The sequence below is a fragment of the Myodes glareolus genome, chromosome 2 (assembly GCF_982192425.1).
Source record: "Myodes glareolus chromosome 2, mMyoGla1.1, whole genome shotgun sequence".
Classification (NCBI taxonomy): domain Eukaryota; kingdom Metazoa; phylum Chordata; class Mammalia; order Rodentia; family Cricetidae; genus Myodes; species Myodes glareolus.
The window spans coordinates 11,824,589-11,845,082 of record NC_142027.1 but is presented as its reverse complement, the minus strand read 5'-3'; the positions used below and the strand labels follow the sequence as shown (position 1 = coordinate 11,845,082).

The 20,494-nt window shown below is 35.6% G+C and overlaps 2 protein-coding genes across 3 annotated transcripts; both read right to left on the bottom strand.

The window, feature by feature from the left end:
• Positions 1–4,574: 4,574 nt before the first annotated feature.
• On the bottom strand, positions 4,575–5,187 carry LOC125392537 (keratin-associated protein 16-3-like). The gene has a single exon (XM_048422324.3). The coding sequence runs from the start codon at positions 5,165–5,167 to the stop codon at positions 4,886–4,888; it is 282 nt and encodes a 93-aa protein (XP_048278281.1). The 5' UTR covers positions 5,168–5,187; the 3' UTR covers positions 4,575–4,885.
• A 3,266-nt stretch (positions 5,188–8,453) lies between these two features.
• On the bottom strand, positions 8,454–17,123 carry LOC125392970 (keratin-associated protein 19-6-like). Of its 2 annotated transcripts, XM_085678181.1 has the most exons (2): positions 17,060–17,123; positions 8,454–8,649 (listed from the first exon to the last, which is right to left on the bottom strand). In XM_085678181.1, the coding sequence occupies exons 1-2, from the start codon at positions 17,121–17,123 to the stop codon at positions 8,537–8,539; spliced, it is 177 nt and encodes a 58-aa protein (XP_085534307.1). In that variant the 3' UTR covers positions 8,454–8,536. The 2 variants fall into 2 exon arrangements, with proteins under 2 accessions (XP_085534307.1, XP_048278912.2); XM_048422955.2 differs by lacking the exon at positions 17,060–17,123 and having other exon boundaries at positions 8,454–8,788.
• Positions 17,124–20,494: the final 3,371 nt, after the last annotated feature.

Here is a 20,494-nt window from a genome sequence, read left to right as displayed (position 1 = left end):
AAAATGTGTCAACAGGGCAATCTCCACACATAACAGAATCCCTTAGAGAGCAAATGTAAAAGTGTGTTTACATGTCATTAAATTTTAGAGATAGCAATAAAAGATGAAAACTCAACGACATAAATCATACAGAATGCTAACCACAGCCATTAATACAGAAGGAGCATTCTAGGGTTCCTCTAGTTAAATCATAAGCTGTGGAATAACTCTGTCCAGGGTATTTAGAACACCAGAAACTTTAGATTTTAAGCTTTCAATGACAAAATTAATTACACTACTTGCAAAATAAATTCACAGGAAAGTTTTTGTATCCATTTATTTCAGTTTGACAACACGTGGGCACAAATTATCTTTGTTTTCTTATTAATTATGAAAATTCAGAAGGTATGTATATAAGTTCCACAGCCCTTTCTTTGTGAATTAATCCCTTCTTCTAAATTTAAAAGAAGAAAATATCCTTTATTCTATTTTCTTCTCTCTAACTAAATATTTTTATTGATTCAATAATTTCTTTGTTGCCAGAGAAAGCTAAATTACGAAGTGATCATAATTGCCAAAATTTTTCTTGCCTTTCTTCCCTTTTCCATTTTTGCTTCTTTCTTTCCCTTTGTCATCCCTCCTTCTTGTCTTGCATATAGATAAAAGAAAATTATTTATTTAACATAAAATTTGTTAAAACAACTATTCTCTTTTAAGTATATAGAAGTGTGCAAAGAACTCTGACATCAATAGCAAGGGGTCAAACATGAGTTAATTGGATTCACACATGTCTATTCATGACCAGTGAACTAGTAGAATGGGCTTCCCTTGTCATTTTATAAGTTGGCTAATAAACTTGTTGCAGGAATATACAGTCCAGATTCACTGTTGAGATCCTAGGTGCTGAACCAGGAATGATAAATTGTAGAGCAAGCATGAAGGCATTTTTTTCTGTATGACCTGGAATTTCGGGGTAGAAAATGTCTGGGAAGAAAAAAATCAGTGTCCCTAGTCTTGGTTGAATAATAAGAGCTGTCAACCATGAAAAGTTCTTATCAATAAAAAAAATTCTGTATGCTATTAACATTTCAGTTTGTGTCTTCCATAGCAGAAATTTTCTACTGAACATTAAAAGTCCTTCAATAAATGATAAACAAATAAGAAATGCTTCCTCCTGCACACCTGCTCCCTGCCATTCTTTGTAGAGTATTATGACCCTTGTGTTTCTTGTTTCACAGTGATGTCAAATAGGTAGTCTCTATTAGGGACCATTGAGAGCAGGCTGTTGCCCAACTCTCCGTTACTTCATATTCTATGAAATGCTGTTTTCTCAGACTATACTTTGCATATAGACTATTTTGAAAGATCCTTTTTGTGGAATAATCCTTTATACCGTGAATATATGTCACTGTGCTTGGTTTAATAAAGAAGCTGACTGATCAATAGCTGGACAGGACAAGATTAGTGGGAAAGTCAAGTAGAGAATGCTATAAAGAAGTCAGAGGAGTCAGAGGAGTCACAAGCAGACACAGAGAGAAGCAAGATGAGCATGCTGTACTGAGAAAAGGTATTAAGCCATGTGGCAAAACATAGATAAGAAATATTTTTAAATGAAAGAGTTAACTAGTAACAAGCCTGAGCTATTAACTAAGCATTTATATTGAGTGATATAAGCTTCAATGCATTTATTTGTAAGTTAGGTTACCTTTAAAAGTTTATGTATGTTACCTATAAAAGTTTATAAACAAGGGGACTTTACACCAATGAAAATGAATGTTCGAGCTGATGCAGCATTTCAAAATGCCTCTGTTACAATCTCCTCAAAATTCTGCATCCTAAACAGTTTCATGGCTACTGGCTCATAAGATTCAACCTCATGGACTACTCCACTTGGGATTTCATTATTATCCCAGTTTTCTCAAGGTTTCCCAGGAATCCAGCACCTCTAGACAACAGGAAGTAGTATAGAGAATGACACCCACAATCTCCAAATATTGGTTATAAATGTTTGTTATCATTTAACGGGATTGGTTATAAGTTGTTATTAGTAGTGGTCAGAAAAAAAAAAGCTGAACAAAAGAGATTAGTTTCAGGTATCTTGTTTGGGCCACAAATTGTTACAAGGAAAGGTAGCCACTTGTTTTCCTCGCAACCCGGCTAGCTTATACCCAAAATAACCACACAGAAATTACATTCATTAAAACACTGATTGGCCCATTAGCTCTAGTTTCTTATTGGCTAATCCTTACATCTTAATTTAACCCATTTCTATGAATCTATGTATCACCACGTGACTGTGGCTTATATTAAGGTGCAGCATTACTCGGTCAAATAAGGCCCTGTCTGCTTGCTCTGCCCAGTACAACATAATGGAAAAGGTCCGTTCACCACCTCTGCAAGCCTTGCACTTTGCCCCAGTTCCAAGTATGTAGTGCGTCTATGTTGAGCAGCTGCTAACACTCTATTCATAGAACTCATTTAGATGCTTGATAGCCAGACCTTGTCAGAGTTCGTGCTGACAGCACGACCCAGAAAGCTGGCATTTCAAAATCATGCCTTTTTTTTCCTGCTTTGGCTAAATCAGGAAACCCCTCTTAAAGGAGTCATGCCTCTGGTTGCTTCTAGTAAACAGAGCCCATTCAAGAAAATGCCACTGCCAAATCATGTTTAACTATGTTCTTTTGTGTCTAGGATTCTTTTTTAAGCTTTCTCAGGTTTTTAAGTGAATTTTAGTTGGCCATGTGGCCACAGCCATGTTGCAATACACAAATTAATAGAAATGGGTTAAATTAATATGTAAAAGTTAGCCAATAAGAAGGTAGAGCTAATGGGCCAAGCAGTGATTTAATTAATACAGTTTCTGTGATACTATTTCAGGGCTAAGTGTCCAGAAACCAACAAGAGCCCCCCTCCAACAAATAAATAGGGGTTAATTTAAATGTAACAAGCCTGAGCTACTGGCTAAGCCTTTATAATTAATTTAAGCCTCAGTGTGTTTATTTGAGAGCTTCAGGTGGGACAGAATCTTCTGCATACACCTTTTGACTCGATTTTAAGCATGAAAGACAACTATAAACCTGGATGGGCATTTGAAATACATGTGGAACCACTCATGCAGCAGTAATAAATCACTCCTAGCAGTAGGCAGAATGCCATTCTGTTACTTTATTGGTACAGATTGAAAACATAGGGGCATGTGTGCTTGTTAATATTATATCAAAGAAAATCATGCATAAGTATTGGACATACCACACCAAGGAAAAGGTATAATTACCTCATCTAAACACCATACAATGCAAATATGTGCACCTAGGATTCTGATGGTGTTGACTCCAAGAGACCTGTCACCTGACCACCTGGAATGTGCATCAAAGATCAAGAAGTAGAGGACTTATAACTATCCCTGAGCTTTACCCTAGTTTGGCCCCTATTTATGCCTTTCTGTCTATAAATGTAGAGCTGCCTTCTATCCTTTCATAAGGATATAGAACAGCTTCAGTCCTCTCATCTCTACAGCTGAAAAAAAAAACCCTACAGTCAACTCCTACACAAGTAACACTCATGCCAACAAGTCTGCTGCTTCAGCTCCTACCTTGAAGATGATTTGGTTCCTTCCTTGTTTCCATCAATACAAGTTTTATTTCCATCAGCCTACTTCTTAAACTTCTATCTTTTACTCTCAACATTCACTTTGTAACATATGTATGTTTATATCCTTGTTTGCAATTATATGCTTTTGTGTGTACATGTGTGTGTGTGCATGATGTTTGATTTGTGAGTTAATATTAGTAATTACCATTGGAGTTAAAAAAAAAACTTGTGTTCATGGGGCAGCAGAGATGGCTCAGTAGTTAAGAGTTCATACTGATCTTGCAGAGGACCCAGATTCAGTTTCTAGCACATAGGTCAGGCAACACACAACCACCTGTAATTCCAACTCCAGTGGAATCAGAAGCCTCTGGCTTTTGTGGTAAATTGACTCACCTACATGTTCCCACTGGAAGACACACAAATACACAGCCATATATAAACACAAATAAAATGATAACAAATCTTAAAAATAGAGAATCTGTGTTCCCCTCCACCACAATACACAAGAAAAGCAGATTATCTTGTAAATCAGTGCCACTGAATCTCCATCACCATGTGACCTTACTGTGATATAAGAAGTTCTGGTACTGTTTGTGCTTCTGACAAAGTATGTTTGCCATGGGCATTGTTGCTCTCAGAAGACACCAAGGGAAGGAAGACTCACTTATGCCTACTAACCCCTAAGACAAAAAATAGAAAAAAGCAATGTTGTGATTGTTTAGGGCACCATTACCAAAAGAAGATGCAGCAAATGACAGTACCCCACAGCAGAATGCAAGAGGCTACTCTCTTTAACAGAGGCATTTTGAGAGGGTTTATGTCTTGAATGACCAAGGAAGAAAGTTATTTCTGTTCATTCTTTGTAGTCATTGTGTATATTTTAAGCTAGTGTAGTAAAGTGGCTTAGAGACATTTTCATCAGAACATAGTGTACAGCCAGATATCAACACGTCCCAATAAAATTTGTCCTATTAGTTGCAAAATAAGATGCTAAAGCAATGGCAAACATTTCAAATATTTATTAGATGACAACAAAGCATAACGTTTCTCTAAGAAATTGCTAGAAAGATAGCATGACAATAGTAATTAAAAACCAAACCAAAACAAGAAGAATAAATTAAAGGATAGTCCATAGTAAAATGCATTCTGGTAATGGGTTACAGAGGTTAAAGATAAAAGAAAAATAGTCACAGAAGCTTCTTAAACGTTCCTATTGGTGTCAGAGAAAATGGATGCATTTTTCTGGAATAAGAGCCAAGAACATGACCACATATATTTGGAAGTGTACTGGTTGCTTCTAATTTCATCAATTCATTCAGTAGAATCTGGAGAACCCATATCTTCCACAGCATGAAGGGCGGTAGCATCCATATCCGTAGCCTCCGTAGCCAGAGCCAAATCCATAACCTCCGTAGCCAGAGCCATACCCGTAGCCACCGTAGCCAGAGCCATACCCATAGCCTCCAAAGCCACAGCCACAGCCCAGTCTGCGGATGCTATTACATCCACAGCCATACCCTCCATAGCCGTAGCCCAGGCCTCTGAATCCTCCGTAGCCATAGCCCAGGCCTCCGAAGTAGCCGCTGTAGTAGCTCATGGTGCAGGGAGTAGTAGGTCTGTTCCTCTGGTTAAGGAGAGATTGTGGGTGTGAGAAACTGCACCTACAGCAAAGCTTATATACTCTGGGCAGAGGATTGCAAAAGCATGTGCCCCTCCTTTGTGCCATTCCATGAATTGTAATTAGCTGAGACAGCGCATTCATCTCTATCATCTGACCAACGTCTGTTAAGAATATTTAAGCTTTATTTGGCTACCTAGTGAGTTTGTCTCAGTACTGACAGCCTTAACCTTATTAGACAGAGTCAGTATACCTTCCAAACACAAAGAAAATAGGCTGTAAGAAAAATTGCTATTATTACACAATACCAAACACATTAAGTATTCTTGAAGGGAAATTAAAATTTTTCTAGATCATTTTCGTGGGGGGGACATTGTTATATTTTGAGTCTAAAAAATTTTCACAATAGCCTAGATCAAGATTGAAATGTAACAACATATTTAAGAGAATAACATATTTTGTGTCATGTGAGGCAAAAACTTGACTCCTGAATTGTCACCTGATTTCTAGAAGTATAATATTTTGAGTATGCATGATTTTCATATTTATTTGAGGATTTTATTCAATTATGCAATATTTATTTTTGTTTAGCAACACACCACAATTGATTTTTCAGTTACAGTGGTTAAAATTCACTGAGCTTCTTGGCAAACTCCCCCTATCTCCTTCACCTGGCTCCACAGGAAATCCAGCTTCAGGTGCCCACAGACGACATCTGTGTCTGCTCTATTCCTCTTGTTTCCTTTTTTCTTGAGCTGCTATCGGTGATTTGTGGGTTTCAAGTCTCATTTCAAATATATCTCCTAACTTCAATTTCCCACTGTTTATCTCTACCCAACTTAAGGGATGAGTTTGTAAATGGGCTGGGCTATAGCTTACTCACCCAAGACAATACTGCTTAGTTCTCCACACTAAGGATAAGGCATGTACCCTTCACCCCACTTTGCCTATTTGTGCTTTTCTCTTATTGTAGTTGCTTTTAGGTATTATTTTGAGGTAATGTTTCTTACAATACCAACCGAACCTTTCCAAAATAGCAATAATTATTTATTACTTAAGACATACTTTAACACAAATAGCACTCTGAACACTTAATAAGACTTGTCAAACTCAAAAAGGTATTAAATTCAATAACTAAGATTCAATCAGAAAAGGGGAGTGTATAATAAGATACTCTTTCAGAGTGTTGAAGGCTTGGTGTTCAGTCTTTCTTTGGCTCATCCCAGTGAGGTGACAATGCCCAAGGCTAAATTTGAAGTTTCCCAAACCTCACCCACATGTAGCCACATCTTGAAAGCTGAGTCTTGTATAATTTATTTTATGACTATAATTACACTGTTAAGTTTTTCTTGGTATTTATTATAATTTTTGAATGACACAGTTTTTAAGGCTGTAATATTCCATTTATGAAGGAACACACTCTTTGTTCTAATAGGAATGTTTATTTGACCTTACCTAGTGTTAAAGCTTCGCAGTCAGTTGGAACTTGAAAAATTATATGAATGGAGAATATGACAATTGGTGACATCAAAGCATGGATCAATATGAATAGAATATATGACTGTCCGTGATACAAGTAACTTGAGAAATATTTTCAGCCTGGCATGAACTCTACCCATGTTTCCATAATTGACACAGCAATACACCAACACTAACCTTTCTCTTAGTGTCTGAGCCACTCCAGCCAAACCCCATTCAAAGGCAGGAACAGCCTTTTGAAACTACAGCAAGATACTCACATCTCTCACATTCATGGTCATGAACCACATACTAGAGTTATGAACTCTCCCTTTTATTTTTATAATGTTCTAAGTAAGTTTATAATTTTCTGACAGGCTATCTCATGTGATGGTTTAGAACTCTAACTAAATCATAGCTAAGAATTCCACATCACTGTTCTGGAACTCTATCTGATAATGTAAATTGTTAAATACATTTTCCCAATATGTTGAGGTGTAAGATCATCCTATGTGTGGAAACAGTTTGTGATACAAATGACAAGCTCTTCAGTCATTTGAAAAATACTAAGATTATTTTCATAGAAGTAGATGTAAAACTGTGCTATGCAAAATTTATTTCTCCATTAAAACAATAAAAGTACTTTGAGAAATTATGAAAATATGCCACTGTTTTCCTATGAACACAAGATAAGAAAAAATACCTTTTGAAATATTTGTTGAGAATCCCATACTTTTTCTATCCATTCATTGGATCAAAAGAATAATTATGCTCTTATTACTTGTTTAGAAGTGTCAACTCCTGACTTACATAAGTTTTTATTCATTTTCATGAATAGAAGGGTGGAAAATACTATCACTGTTTGTAAAAGTGTTAAAACTTTTAAAATGCAAAAGGTTTCTTCTCAACCTAGAAATTGATAATAAATCTTAAAGAAAACAGAATTGTTATAATATTGACTAAATGAAGAGTGTCAACATTAGAAATAATTTATTTTTCTTCTTTACAACCTTGTTAACTATTCAAAAAAGGGCATTAACCTATTCAGAAAGAAAATGTCTCCTTGGAAATTCTATAATACTGGAACAGGCTACCCAACTAAGCCCTCAACAGCATTGCTGAGTGCCTTTTCATTGGCTCAGCCCATAGTAGTGGTCCATCCTGACTTATAACAGCATAAACTGAAAGTGCAGGTCATAGTAAGTTTTCACTGAGAGATAGGTTTTAACATTGCTGATTGGTTAGTTACGTTCCCAAGTAGATAGCCTGTCGATTGGTTAATTCAATTCTCCATTTCAACAAAATAAACTTTTTAATGAAGCAAGTGTTTACACAGGTCATGATCTGAGAAAAGTTACAAACTTAGGAAGAAGGGAATTTTGCTTTAGGACTTGTGTTTAGCATGTGCTCGTTAAGTCAGGGTGATCATATTTCTATCTCCTTACCATTTCATTAATATTAAAGTATTATCCCTTTTGTCTCTCTCTTGTTCTCATCTGTCTATCTATCTATCTATCTATCTATCTATCTATCTATCTATCTATCTATCTATCTATCTATCGATCTACCTATCTATCTGTATATTTCTGTGTTTGTGTATTTATTTACATATATATTCTTATATTTTTGTACTTAACAGAAGTCAACATTTAAATGAAATGAGCCAAACAAAAATCATTTTTCACTTTCTTATTGAATCATTTATTGGCAATTGAACATAAATTCGCTTTTAGTCTTCAAACTTAAAATGTGGGCACATTTTATAAATGGAGTCTTTACCATTCTATGATTTCACCTGCCTAGGTGGCTTAGGTCGGTCACAGCTACTTGACTAGGATTTCTCAGATTATCTAGTCAAGGTATCAAATGCTGAGTTACTAGAGCAGGATTTCAGTAGAAGCTGGAAAACCCATACCCTCCATAACATGAAGGGCGACAGCAGCCGTATCCATAGCTTCCAAAGCCAGAGCCATACCCGTAGCCTCCACAACCACAGCCATAGCCTCCATAGCCGTAGCCTCCATAGCCAGAGCCAAATCTGTAGCCTCCATAACCACAGCCACAGCCCAGTCTGCGGATGCCATTACATCCACAGCCATAGCCGAAGTCCAGGCCTCCATAGTAGCCGTTGTAATAGCTCATGGTGTTGTGAGAGGTAGGTTTGATCTCTTGTTCAAGGTAAGATCTTGAGTGTGAATGTCAACAAGTCTAGGGGAAAGCTTATACACTCTGTGTCGAACATGTGACACAACTGGTGAGCACTATTTTCTTTCATTTCAAGTTATTAATGTACTAGAGACACCTCATTAATCTGTTTGCTAGCACAAAGGGAGGCATATAACTCATTAAAATATTTTAGCTTGCTTCTCTGCCTACTTAGAATGCTCTTGAACTCACCGTATCCTATTTTATGAGAAACTGTCAACACCTTCAAAGTTAGAAAATTTGTTCTTGTAGAAGAATTTGTTATTATGCTTATTACATTATTCATATCACCAGACCTTTTTTCTAAATATTTTCTCATTTTAGTTCTATTTCATTCATTTACTTTGCAATATCTAATAACCATCTAGATTATAATAAGTAATCTTGTTTAAAACACTCAAATGTTCTATAATCTTCAAATGTGTTTTTCAGATTGATAAGGGAAGTATCTGAACTCTTTCCAAAGAAGAAGATATGTTCTAGATGAATGAGCCTAATTATGATAGATATACAAAAAAGGAAAAGAAAATATAGGCAGAATAAAAACTATTTTTAATTTATCCATCATCATAAAAAAATGTTTTCGTGGCTTTTCAGAACACTAAAATTTTACACAGAAACAGATCCACAAAACATTACATTCACTCTAGAAATAGCCTAAAAAGATTTTAACAATATATTCCCTTCATACCATTACCCATTTTATCACTTACATAGATAGTATTCTACCTTCAGTGTGGTCTGAACTTCTCTTCCTGACTTCCCCTCCTTAACTCCTCTTTCTCATATCCATACCGCCATCATCTGGACCAAACCACTCTTTACTTCATAATTTGAATTTATTTTATATTTATTATGGTACCAACTGGGAATTTAATTATTACCCATTTTTTTTAAAAAAAACAGACTTACATCTTTTTTATCCACATACCTAAAATTATTACAATATCTTTTCCCTTACACTGTATTTTCAACTGTGCATGCATTGTCTACATTACTTTGTTTTAGTAAACAAGTTCACAAGTGTTCTAGACATTGCTTACTTGTAAATAATTGAATATTTTAGAAAGCATTTCTGTACTTTTGGGGTCAAACACTATTTTAACTGGATGCTTTAAATTTCTCAGAACTTATAACTCTTCAAATATGAATGACAATGCTGAATGTACTGGATTGCAAAAAAGAATGTGAGGGGAGCCTGTCACTTTGCTCAGACTTCCTAATCTTAACCTTGAAAAGAGGCAATCACTCCAAACTTAATTATCATTAAAATACAATAATATTATAAGCTTTGGGTTGTAATTAATATGTCCCTTTATGTGACATTGAATATATACCAGAGAACATGTTGTTTTATATTTGATTTTACTATTTGGAAATAGGATTCTTGATAATATCTTTTCTCCAATGGATTAGTCAACTCTTCTTCAAGGAAAACAATCTCCTGTTTGGTAAACCAAAAAAAAAAAACAATGAATTCTGTCTGGTGCAGCATGAAATGAGTAAGCTGTAAGGAAGCTTTCTCCCAAGTAAAGTGCAATTCAAAATGGCTTACAGCATTCTAAAGAATATTTAAACTAATATTCTTTTTCTATTCAAGTAAATTCTTTTGCTGATTTATCCAAGTTTATTCTAGTGTTCATTGTGGGGAAAATGAGCAGAAAAATATACCATTCTCAGTGAGTCACTTTTTATTTTTTTTTATTTTATGTGCACTGGTGTTTTGCCTGAACTTCTGTCTGTGTAAGGGTGTCAGATTTTGGAGTTGCAGAGAGTTGTGAGCTGCCATGTGGGTACAAAGAATTGAACCCAGGTCCTTCTGGAAAAGCATTCATTGCTCTTAACTGCTGAGCCATTTTCCCCATCTCTTTGAATGAGTTATTATTATTAACTCCAACAGCAGTAAGTACATTGAAAAGTGTAAAGAATCATATGAATGTTGAGGCAAGTGTGACAGGTGTGTGCATATGAATGTAGACTCATTCCTATTCCTGTCTTATGTATATAATGAGGTGCACTCAGATTAAAATTGCTATTACAGATGAGAAGGAGTTCATCTATGGTATAGGTCTGGATTCATTTTCACGATTTCAAAGAAACAGCAAGTGATAGGTCAATACGTCTTGCCTCTTTGTATACATACTCATTCAAGTAAAAACAGACATGTTTAAGGATAAAGAGGAAAAGAAAGTCATGAAATATATACATCAAAATGTCAAGGCTGGATATAGTGATGTGTAAACATTTACCTACACTCAGGAGACACAGGCAGCGCCTTGAATACTGAGGGCTTTGTTCTGAGCTAATGTGTGGTTTGCCTTTAACCTGGGGTGATTTCACCGAATGCTGAATTTTGGCTGAGCTATGCACAATGGTAAATAAGCCGGGCGGGTCATTTCAGTGATGCGGGAGGAGAAACACCAATGTGCTATCTATAATAAAGTGTGGAGATCAGTTTTCTTCTCATATAACTCATAAACATACTCACAAATAATAGCTCCAAAAATAGTTCGGAAGTTCAGTAATGATGTGGGAGTCCACTCCATGTGCTGTGATTACCATTAATGAATAAAGAAACTGCTTTAGACCTATAGCAGGGCAGAACTTAGGTAGGCAGGGAAAGCTAGGGTGACTCCTGGGAGGAAAAAGGCAGAGTCAGTGAGAAACCATGGATCCACGGCCTGAGACAGATGCTAGGAACTTTAGCTGGTAAACCACAACCATGTGGCGATACACAGATTAATAAAAATGGGATAAATTAAAATGTAAGAGCCAATAAGAAGCTAGAGCTAATGGGCCAAGCAGTGTTTTAAATAATATGGTTTTCTGTCTAAACTAGCTGGGCAGCCAGGAAACAACAAACAGCCTGCTCCAACAAACTAAAAGACAGATGTTCGGATTTCATTGCTTTACTATGTTGTGGATTAAAAAGAAGAAAGTCCTCTTATAGAGCTGAAGTGAAATAAGTTAAGCAGTCAACTGAGCAAGTGTAGCTAAAAGATTATGAATTAAATGTGACCTGGCCTCAGATGAAAAATTACCCTGTTTAATTAATAACATAGATCAATGGCACAATCAGTTATCAAATAAGAATGTGCAAAAGAGTTGGGTGAAATTGCAGAATTCTAATTTTTTTTGTAGTGAAGTAGTTTATTTTTCCAGTAGACTTAATGACATGGTTTAATCTAAAATATTTTATTGATCTATATTTAAAGGGCCAGACCTGTTGAATGGATGAGTTGAGAAATACTTCTAAATGTTATAAAACTCGAGTAACATATGAAGATATAGTTATGGTGACAGCTGCTTCTTGGTAACTTGAATATTAGTACTACCCAGTGAAAGAAACAGAAACGTATTACTTATTTATTTTATGAAAGCTGTCTGTAAGCTCACTCCCAAACTATCTACTATCTGTGTGTTTATGGACTATCTCCTTCACAATGGTATTGTCAAGATTCACCAGCATGTATACATAATTAAATTTATGAAATAATATTTTGGTTCCAAATTAGAATGATTTATTAGAAGACGAAGAGAGAATCAGAGCAGTTACCAACAAAATTAAAGAACTCTGTCATTATGGTATCATTGGTAATATAGATTAAAAAAACTGTGTGACATGCTCATAGCACTATCATATACTCAGCTAGAGTGAGCAGGCCATCTTTGGAGAGTTCCATTATTGCTTAGATGTTGAATATAAAAACAATTTACTAGAGTCCAGAGATTCCATGTCCTAGGCATGACAGGTGGCAACATGTATCCTCAGCCTCCAGAGCCAGACTCATAACCATAGTTTCCACAAACACAGGCCCTCCCCAGACTGCCAGAGTCTCCACATCTGTAACCACAGACACAGTTCTAGACTCTGAAGCCTCCATAGCTACAACCTAGGTTGGAGATTAATTACCATGCTTGTTCATGGTGTCCAGAGTGGCAAGTTGATCTATTTAAGGTAAGATACTGTCTGACAATTAAAATATGCCCACATAACTTAACTCCCTAGGTCCAAACGAGAAGCAGAAGGAAAGAGAACGTGAGCAAAGAAGGCAAGACCAGAGGGAACCTTCATCCGACGAAGGATGGCGATACAGACGGAGACCCACATTGGAGTACCGGACTGAGCCCCCCAAGGTTCAAATGAGGAGCAGAAGGAGGAAGAACATGAAAAAGAAAATCAGGACCGCGAGGGGTGCGATCACTCACTGATACAAGGGGACTGATCTAATGAGAGTTCACCAGTTGGACTGGGACTGAACGAGCACGTGATCCAACCAGATTCTCTGAATGTGGCTGGCCCGGAGTCTTTCTGAAAAGCCATTGACAATGACACTGGGACTTGTTTCCTCTGCATATACTGGATTTTTGGGATCCAGTCTGTTTGGATACTCACCTTCCTGGACCTGGAAGGAGGGGGGAGGAACTTGAACTTCCCACAGGGCAGGAAACCCTGACTGCTCTTAGGGATGGAGAGGGAGGAGGAGAGGGAGTGGGGGAAGTGGGAGGGTGTTGGGAGGAGGGGCGGAAATGCAAACTTTTATAATTTAACAAACTTTGAAAGAAAAAAAATATGCCCACATAAATTTTCTACCCTCCCAGGCAATGAAATCAAATATTTGTCATTTGCTTTCAAATTTTCATGTGATTTTGTGTACCACACTTGAAAGAGTCCTGGTAGATGAAGGAGCCGTTCAGCTCACCACAATGTCTGAGTTTGCACTGCATTCGGCTCAGGGTGTTCCTGAAACCGATTGCCTCACTTTTGCAGAAAAAAAAAAAATTCTGCCTTCAAAATCTGGACACAATGAGTCCAAAACTAAGTTGTTCATAGACAAAGCAAATAACAGAGTTGTAGTGTTGTGTGGAAATTAAAAATCCCTTAATATCTAGGTTTCTTTGAATTACTCTGCTTTGCTTCTTATTAAATGAAATAATGTAATTAAATTCAATGTATTATACCAATTCAAATCCATCTTATTGCTACATTTCAGTTTCTTGTCAAATGGTAGGAAACATTTAACAGCATTGAAGGCATTTCACTACCTGCTGTGTACAACAGTAGTTAACTTCAATGGTTTCAAAAAGAAGAAATGTATTTATCAGTTTTTCAATATCTTTTATCATTATTTTAGAGCATTGATCCTCATAACCAGTAAGCTTTAGCTTAATAATCATTTAAAAGAAAAAATATTTTCATCTGTAAACATGGCTTAATCTTTTATACATGACAGGCAGTTCATAACAATTAGAGATTTTTTTAAACATTCTTAAAAACCATTAAAATTTTAACTTTTTAATAATGACCATTTTTGCTGCATATTAGCTATCCAAAGTATCATCATAAAGTTATCAAAAGATTACAGCCTCCTTGCCCACAGCTGTGACCACTACTTCCACAGATCCTCAAATCCATCATTCTTCCCTTCTAATCAGTTGCTCTGAGTACCCAGTACTACAGATTATTTCTGTGTCCAGTTTTTATTTTCATATGAAATACATGATATCATAAGTAATACATAATTACTTTCACAATAATCATTTTATTTTTCTTCCATTTGCTTATTATATGTTTATTTACAAGATAATAGTTAACTGGTGCTTTATGGGATAATAAATATTTATTGGAATCTCAGATGTTGAGAATATTCTGTTATAAATGACTGTAAAATTCAGCAACCCTTTACCTTGAAGATGTCTTGAGAATCTCCAAAAATAAGCACGATGTAAAAAGAAATAATGGAAAAGATAATATTTGGATAAAATTATTTTTCAGCCATCCTTATTACCCCTCATCTGCATAGATACTCAAGTATGATGTAAAGTTTGCCTAGTCTTGACTCACAGTTGGCCTCAAGGTCAAGTTTAAACATAAGTGACCTTGCCTCTCTATATTTGCACATAGAGGTAATTTTCGTAACCTTTAATTCTACTGCTGTTATCTGTGAAGTTATCCATTATCTGTGAAATACCAGACTATTTTTCAAATTTGTGTAGAGGATATCTGATTGTTTTGATCATTGTTATACATCACTATAGGTTACATATTTGTGTTCTCTGTCTTCCATACAGCCTCTCACCTGCACATATTTGTGTGTGTGTGTGTGTGTGTGTGTGTGTGTGTGTGTGCATATATGCAACACATGCTGGATTTTTTAATAACATTAAACATCAGTATTTTTTTACATTTTTCATTTTAGCTGTTCGTTCTAAATGAAAAACATCTCAGTAATTTGAATATTTTATCCTTATTAATTCAAGCTGAAGGCAAAAACTTACAAATAAATCAAGTACATTTTAGGATGTCACATTTTACTTTCTTGGATTTGGCAGTTATTTACCTGTCTTGAGTCTGATAACTTATTGTGATATGCTGTCCATAAGATAAGCATATCCATTCCCTGGAAAATAAGATATTCTGAATCCTGCTGTTTATTCCTGCATAGATTCACAGAAGTAATAAATAAATATCTAATATTACAATAATTCTGCTTTGTACTGTGTCTAATACATTCACCAAGGTGCTGTACTGATCACTCTTTTCTATTATTATAGTTTGTCCCTATCAATATTATGGAAAAATACTACTAATCACTTGAAAAATAAAATTGGTTATTATTTCTTGTCCAAAACTGTAAGCCTCCAATAAAGTCACTAGATGTCTTTACTCTGATGGAGTCCAGTAAAGCAACACACTTTGAAAACATGGATTCAAAGATGATCACCATAGCTGGGTAAAGTAATCTTTTGGGTTAAGGATTCTATTACTGTGATTAAAAAGAAAGTCTGACAACATTACTCACTACTCATTTTAATTCATACCAAATGAAACTGATGATGTGGAATTCCCATCAGTTTCCAGTTGTTAATAAAGGACTGTCTTGGCCCTGTGCAGGGCAGAATAGAGGTAGGTAGGGAAAACTAAATTAAATGCTGGGAGAAAGAAGGTAGAGTCAGGGAGAAGCCATGGAACCACCACCAGAGACAAACATGTTGAAACTTTGCCAGTAGGCCACAGTGCATGGTGATACACAGATTAATAGAAATGGGTTAAATTCTAGATGTAAGAGCTAGCCAATAAGAAGCTAGAGCTAATAGGCCCAGCAGTGATTTAAATAATACAGTTTCTGTGTGGTTATTTCAGGGATGAGCAACTGGGAACAAACAAACAGCCTCCTACAACAAACTAGGTTTATCAATATATGTTTTGTGTGTGTGTGTGTGTGTTATAAAAAGGCTTGAATATGCAAAGTCGGAAAATCATTGTTAACTTAAATGCCTTGATTGGTTTTATTGGTAGATAGATCTATTTTGACATGAAATAACTTATTTTAAAAATACTCAGTAAACAAAACATAAAACAAGAGCCAGAGCGCCATTCTGTAACAGGAGGGGGGCTGGCTTGTTTGTGTTTTTTTGTCCTGTCCAGTCCCCCCAGCTGTTTAGCCCCAAAAGAAAATAACACAGAGGACTCCGTAAGTTATAAAGTTGATTGGCCCGTTAGCTCAGGCTTCTTACTGGCTAACTCTCACATCTTGATTAACCCATTTTTTTGATCTATTTTAGCAATGTGGCTCAGTACCTTTTTCAGTGGGGCAGATCACATCCTGCTACTTCGGTGTTCTGGGCAGGAGTGTGAAGAATCAACTTCCTCCTCCCCAGAATTTTCCTGCTCTTCTTGCATCATTTCCACTTCCTGTCTGGTTTTCCCGCCTACACTTCCTGCCTGGCCAATCAGCATTTATTTAAAATATGATTGACAGAATACAGACAATTCTCCCGCACCCAAAGACAGCATTTCCATGAACAAATAATTAAATAATAAGACATGTGCTTATTTCCAGTAGAATAATAATTTATTGCAAACTAAACCAGAATCTTCTATACATATTAAAGCAGAGAATCTCTATAATCATGGTTAGATAATTAGCCTTCTTAAAATCTTGAACTCTTCAGATTTTCTTGACTTAGTTCAAAGTGATACTGATCCAATACTTGATAGATTTGGTTAATCTTCTCATTGTCTCAGCTGTTGGTTTTCCAAGTCAGTCTTTCAGTAGAAGGTGGAGAACCCATATCCTCCATAGTAAAGTGGGCGGCTGTAGCCGTAGCCATAACCTCCAAAGCCAGAGCCATACCCATAGCCACCAAAACCATAGCCAGAGCCCAGTCTGTGGTAACTGCCACTTCCACAGCCATAGCCACAGCCCAGGCGCCCAAAGCCTCCATAGCCATAGCCCAGGCCTCCGTGATATCTGTTGTAGTAACTCATGGTGTCAGAGATGAAGAGGTTGGTATGAAGTTCAAGGTAAGATCTTGAGCACAAATGTGTGGGTCAAGCTTATATACCCTGAGAAGAACATGTGATCTTTAATATATATTCCCTCCTTTAGCATCATTGTTCTTTAATTGTAGCTGCTTAAAATCTACTAATTATTGCACTGTCTACTGGCAAAGAGACTCTTTTACGTTCTTTAAACTATTGAATGTGCTTAGCTGCCAAATTAGTATGGCCCTTAAATTCTTCTCATCATGTAATGGGATGGAGTTGTTGCATCTTCAAAGTCTACATATACCAACCCACTAAATAGAACTCCTCATAACTGGAATGTTTTAGTGATCACATCTAACAATGTCTTGTTCTCAATTAAATCTGTTCGTACTCAGTATTAGATACTTAACATACAAATTTTAAATCAAATTTTAATTAGAGGCTTGCATTCTCTTTTACCCTACAAGAACATTTTATTCCTCAGACTCTAAAGTAAATTAATGATCTGTTTTTGCGAAACCAGGAAGAACACACATGAAAGGCAGAAAGAATCAATTTTACGGTGTTGAAACAGTAATGAAGTTTGGTTAATAAAAGAAATGCCTCCTTTGCTTTTGCCCATTTTAGACTATTGATTACGTAATTGCTATTTGCTTTACATACTCTTTCATTTGGATTTTACAATTGGTGAAACAATGTTGATAGTCTATTTAAAGTCAACACTTAGTCTATCAAGTTTAACTGTTATGGGATAGCTCTATAAGTTTTTACAACAGTGTGAAAAAAAATCCAAAACAGAAGTCACATGACAGTAGTAAAAACTGGTTTCAAATAGTGGTTTTAAAGCTCGTGAGACATTATCTTAAATTCTCACAAATTCTCTATACATCCATGTATTGTGTTGCCAAAAGGGTCCAGCATCCTATTTTCTAGTTTTCACCTGACTTCAACTACCAGTTCTTAAGCCATATATAAGAACTGGTATATGTGCCTCTTTTGCTTCTTAATTGACTTTATATTTGGGAGACTTACATTTCAGAAAATAATGAGTAAAAACATGATGATCCTCATTACCTCCCACAACAGAGTAGTGTTCCTCTGTAAACAGATTTCAATATGATTGCATGTTCATCGCAGAGGGTGTGAGAATTGTGACAGACTGCCATTATCCAAATCTCACAGTTCAATCAGAGTTTATGTTTAGATTTTGCATTTCTTTGGGCTTTGACAACTTTATGGAGTCATGCAAACATGAACCCAATATCATATAAAATATTTTCAATGAGCTAAGAGAAATGTGTTTTTCATACAGTCTTCCCTCAGCACACCTCACAATCTTCTGGAAAATATTGAATTTTTATTGCTTATAGTTGTTTATGGTTCTTTACTTTTTCCAGAATATCATGTAGTCAGAGTCATATAGCATCAAACCTTTTCACCATGATTTCTTCATTTAACCAAACACTTTTTAGGGGTCTTCCTTTCCCTCCTTATAAGCCCTTTCTGTTTTATCTCTAGCTATGATCCCCTCTCATGAATATAAGTTTGTCTATCTACTTACTTTAAAAGAAATGTTTATTGTTACATACTTTTGTTAACCATGAAAACAACTTCAATAAATCTTTTGTTCATATTTTCATGTGCACATAAAGCTCATCTGGGTAAACATCGAGGAGGAAAATTGCTGAGCTGCCTCAAAAGAATATGTTTAGCTGTGCAGGAAATTAACAAATAATCTTCCTACTGTGCTGTATTCATTTGCAGACCTGGCAGCAATAGACATTCCCTTGCTCCACACCCAGATCATCACTTGTTGCAGTCAGTGATTGAAACTTAACTGATACATATGTTAATATAATTTTCCTAGTATCACCCACTCCATGTCCTTTCACACGGCTGTATATTTGGTGAAATAAAATTTTGGAGCCCTCTGTTTTTATTCAATATAGCTAATTCTTTTTGCTTACTTTTTATTTGTACATTTTTACCGTAACAGTTCCATGCACCCTTTACCTGTTCTGTGCTTTTTATCTACTATGTTAGAGCAGTTATATAAATAAATACTGAATATATTCCAGATTCTAGTCCTACAAGTAGGTATTGTGCCTCCCACTGTCTTGTATAATTTGCTAAATGCATGCATCTATTCAGGATTTAAAAAGAGTTCCAATGGTTTCTGATATTAAAAGAGCATAAAACCGTCAATGTGTTTCATCTTCATTTGCTCTTAAGTATATTGTATGAGGTGATGAATTATATGATAAACATTTAAGCATAACATTTGATGAATTGTTAGTACTTGTCTCCCTTATAACTTTCAATGGCCAATGAACTACATTCAACTTTGATCCAAAAATAACAATTCAAAAATTCCAGAAGTGTCATGAACTTCAAATTGCTTACCATTTTGGGTAACATTAACTTTGATTGCATTCATTGTCTTCATATCTGTCATATCCCCTTGTCAAGCTGCTTACCCATCTCAGTCATCAGAACAATTGCTATGGAATCTCACAGTATGGAATCCTTGTGTGGTTACTGCCATATCACAATGCCAGCATCATGTACCTGACTTTATTGCATGTACAAACACTGTACCATCCTATATCCTCAAGATAAGGATGATTACAGTAATTTTATTAAAACAGACTACACTCATATAAAAATTAAAAAATTCATAATTGCAATTAAAAATCTTTCTTTTGTATTTTATAAATTTAATTTCTCATTCAAATATTTAACAAAAAATGTTATTTAAAAAGTTTTACATGTAATGATGTTGATATTGAATTAATATCCTATTGATCCTTGGGAAAATATTAAATGTGTCTATACCAACAATAACAAGCTTACTCTAATTCTCAAATCATCAATTATTGCTATTGTTCTTTAGGTTAAGCATACCACTCCCAAGAGACAATCATTTTCCTAGGATTTAACCCCAGCTTCAATTGATCTTGTCAATAGATTCAGAGAATAAAGTAAAAAGTTACACTTTTATCGTGAATATTAGATTTAATTGTCAAATTGACACAATCTAAAATCACTTGAGAAAGAAGTCTCAATGATTAATTGCCTATACTAAGGTGGCTTCTGTTCATGTTGTAGGAAGATGGTCTTAAAAATGGAATGTGTGTGTGTCTATTTGTATGCTTGTCTGTGTGTGTATGATTTATTCTTTGAGCCTTTAAATATAGCATATTTTATCATATTCTTTCAAGTTTCCCAAATCTTCCTACACCCTACTTTTAGCCCTCTCTACCCAATGTTATCCCATTGAAGAAAGATGTGGAATGTCCTTCTATATATGTGTTGCTTTTATCAGTTAATAAATAAAACTGCTTTGGCCTATGACAAGGCAGAATATAGTT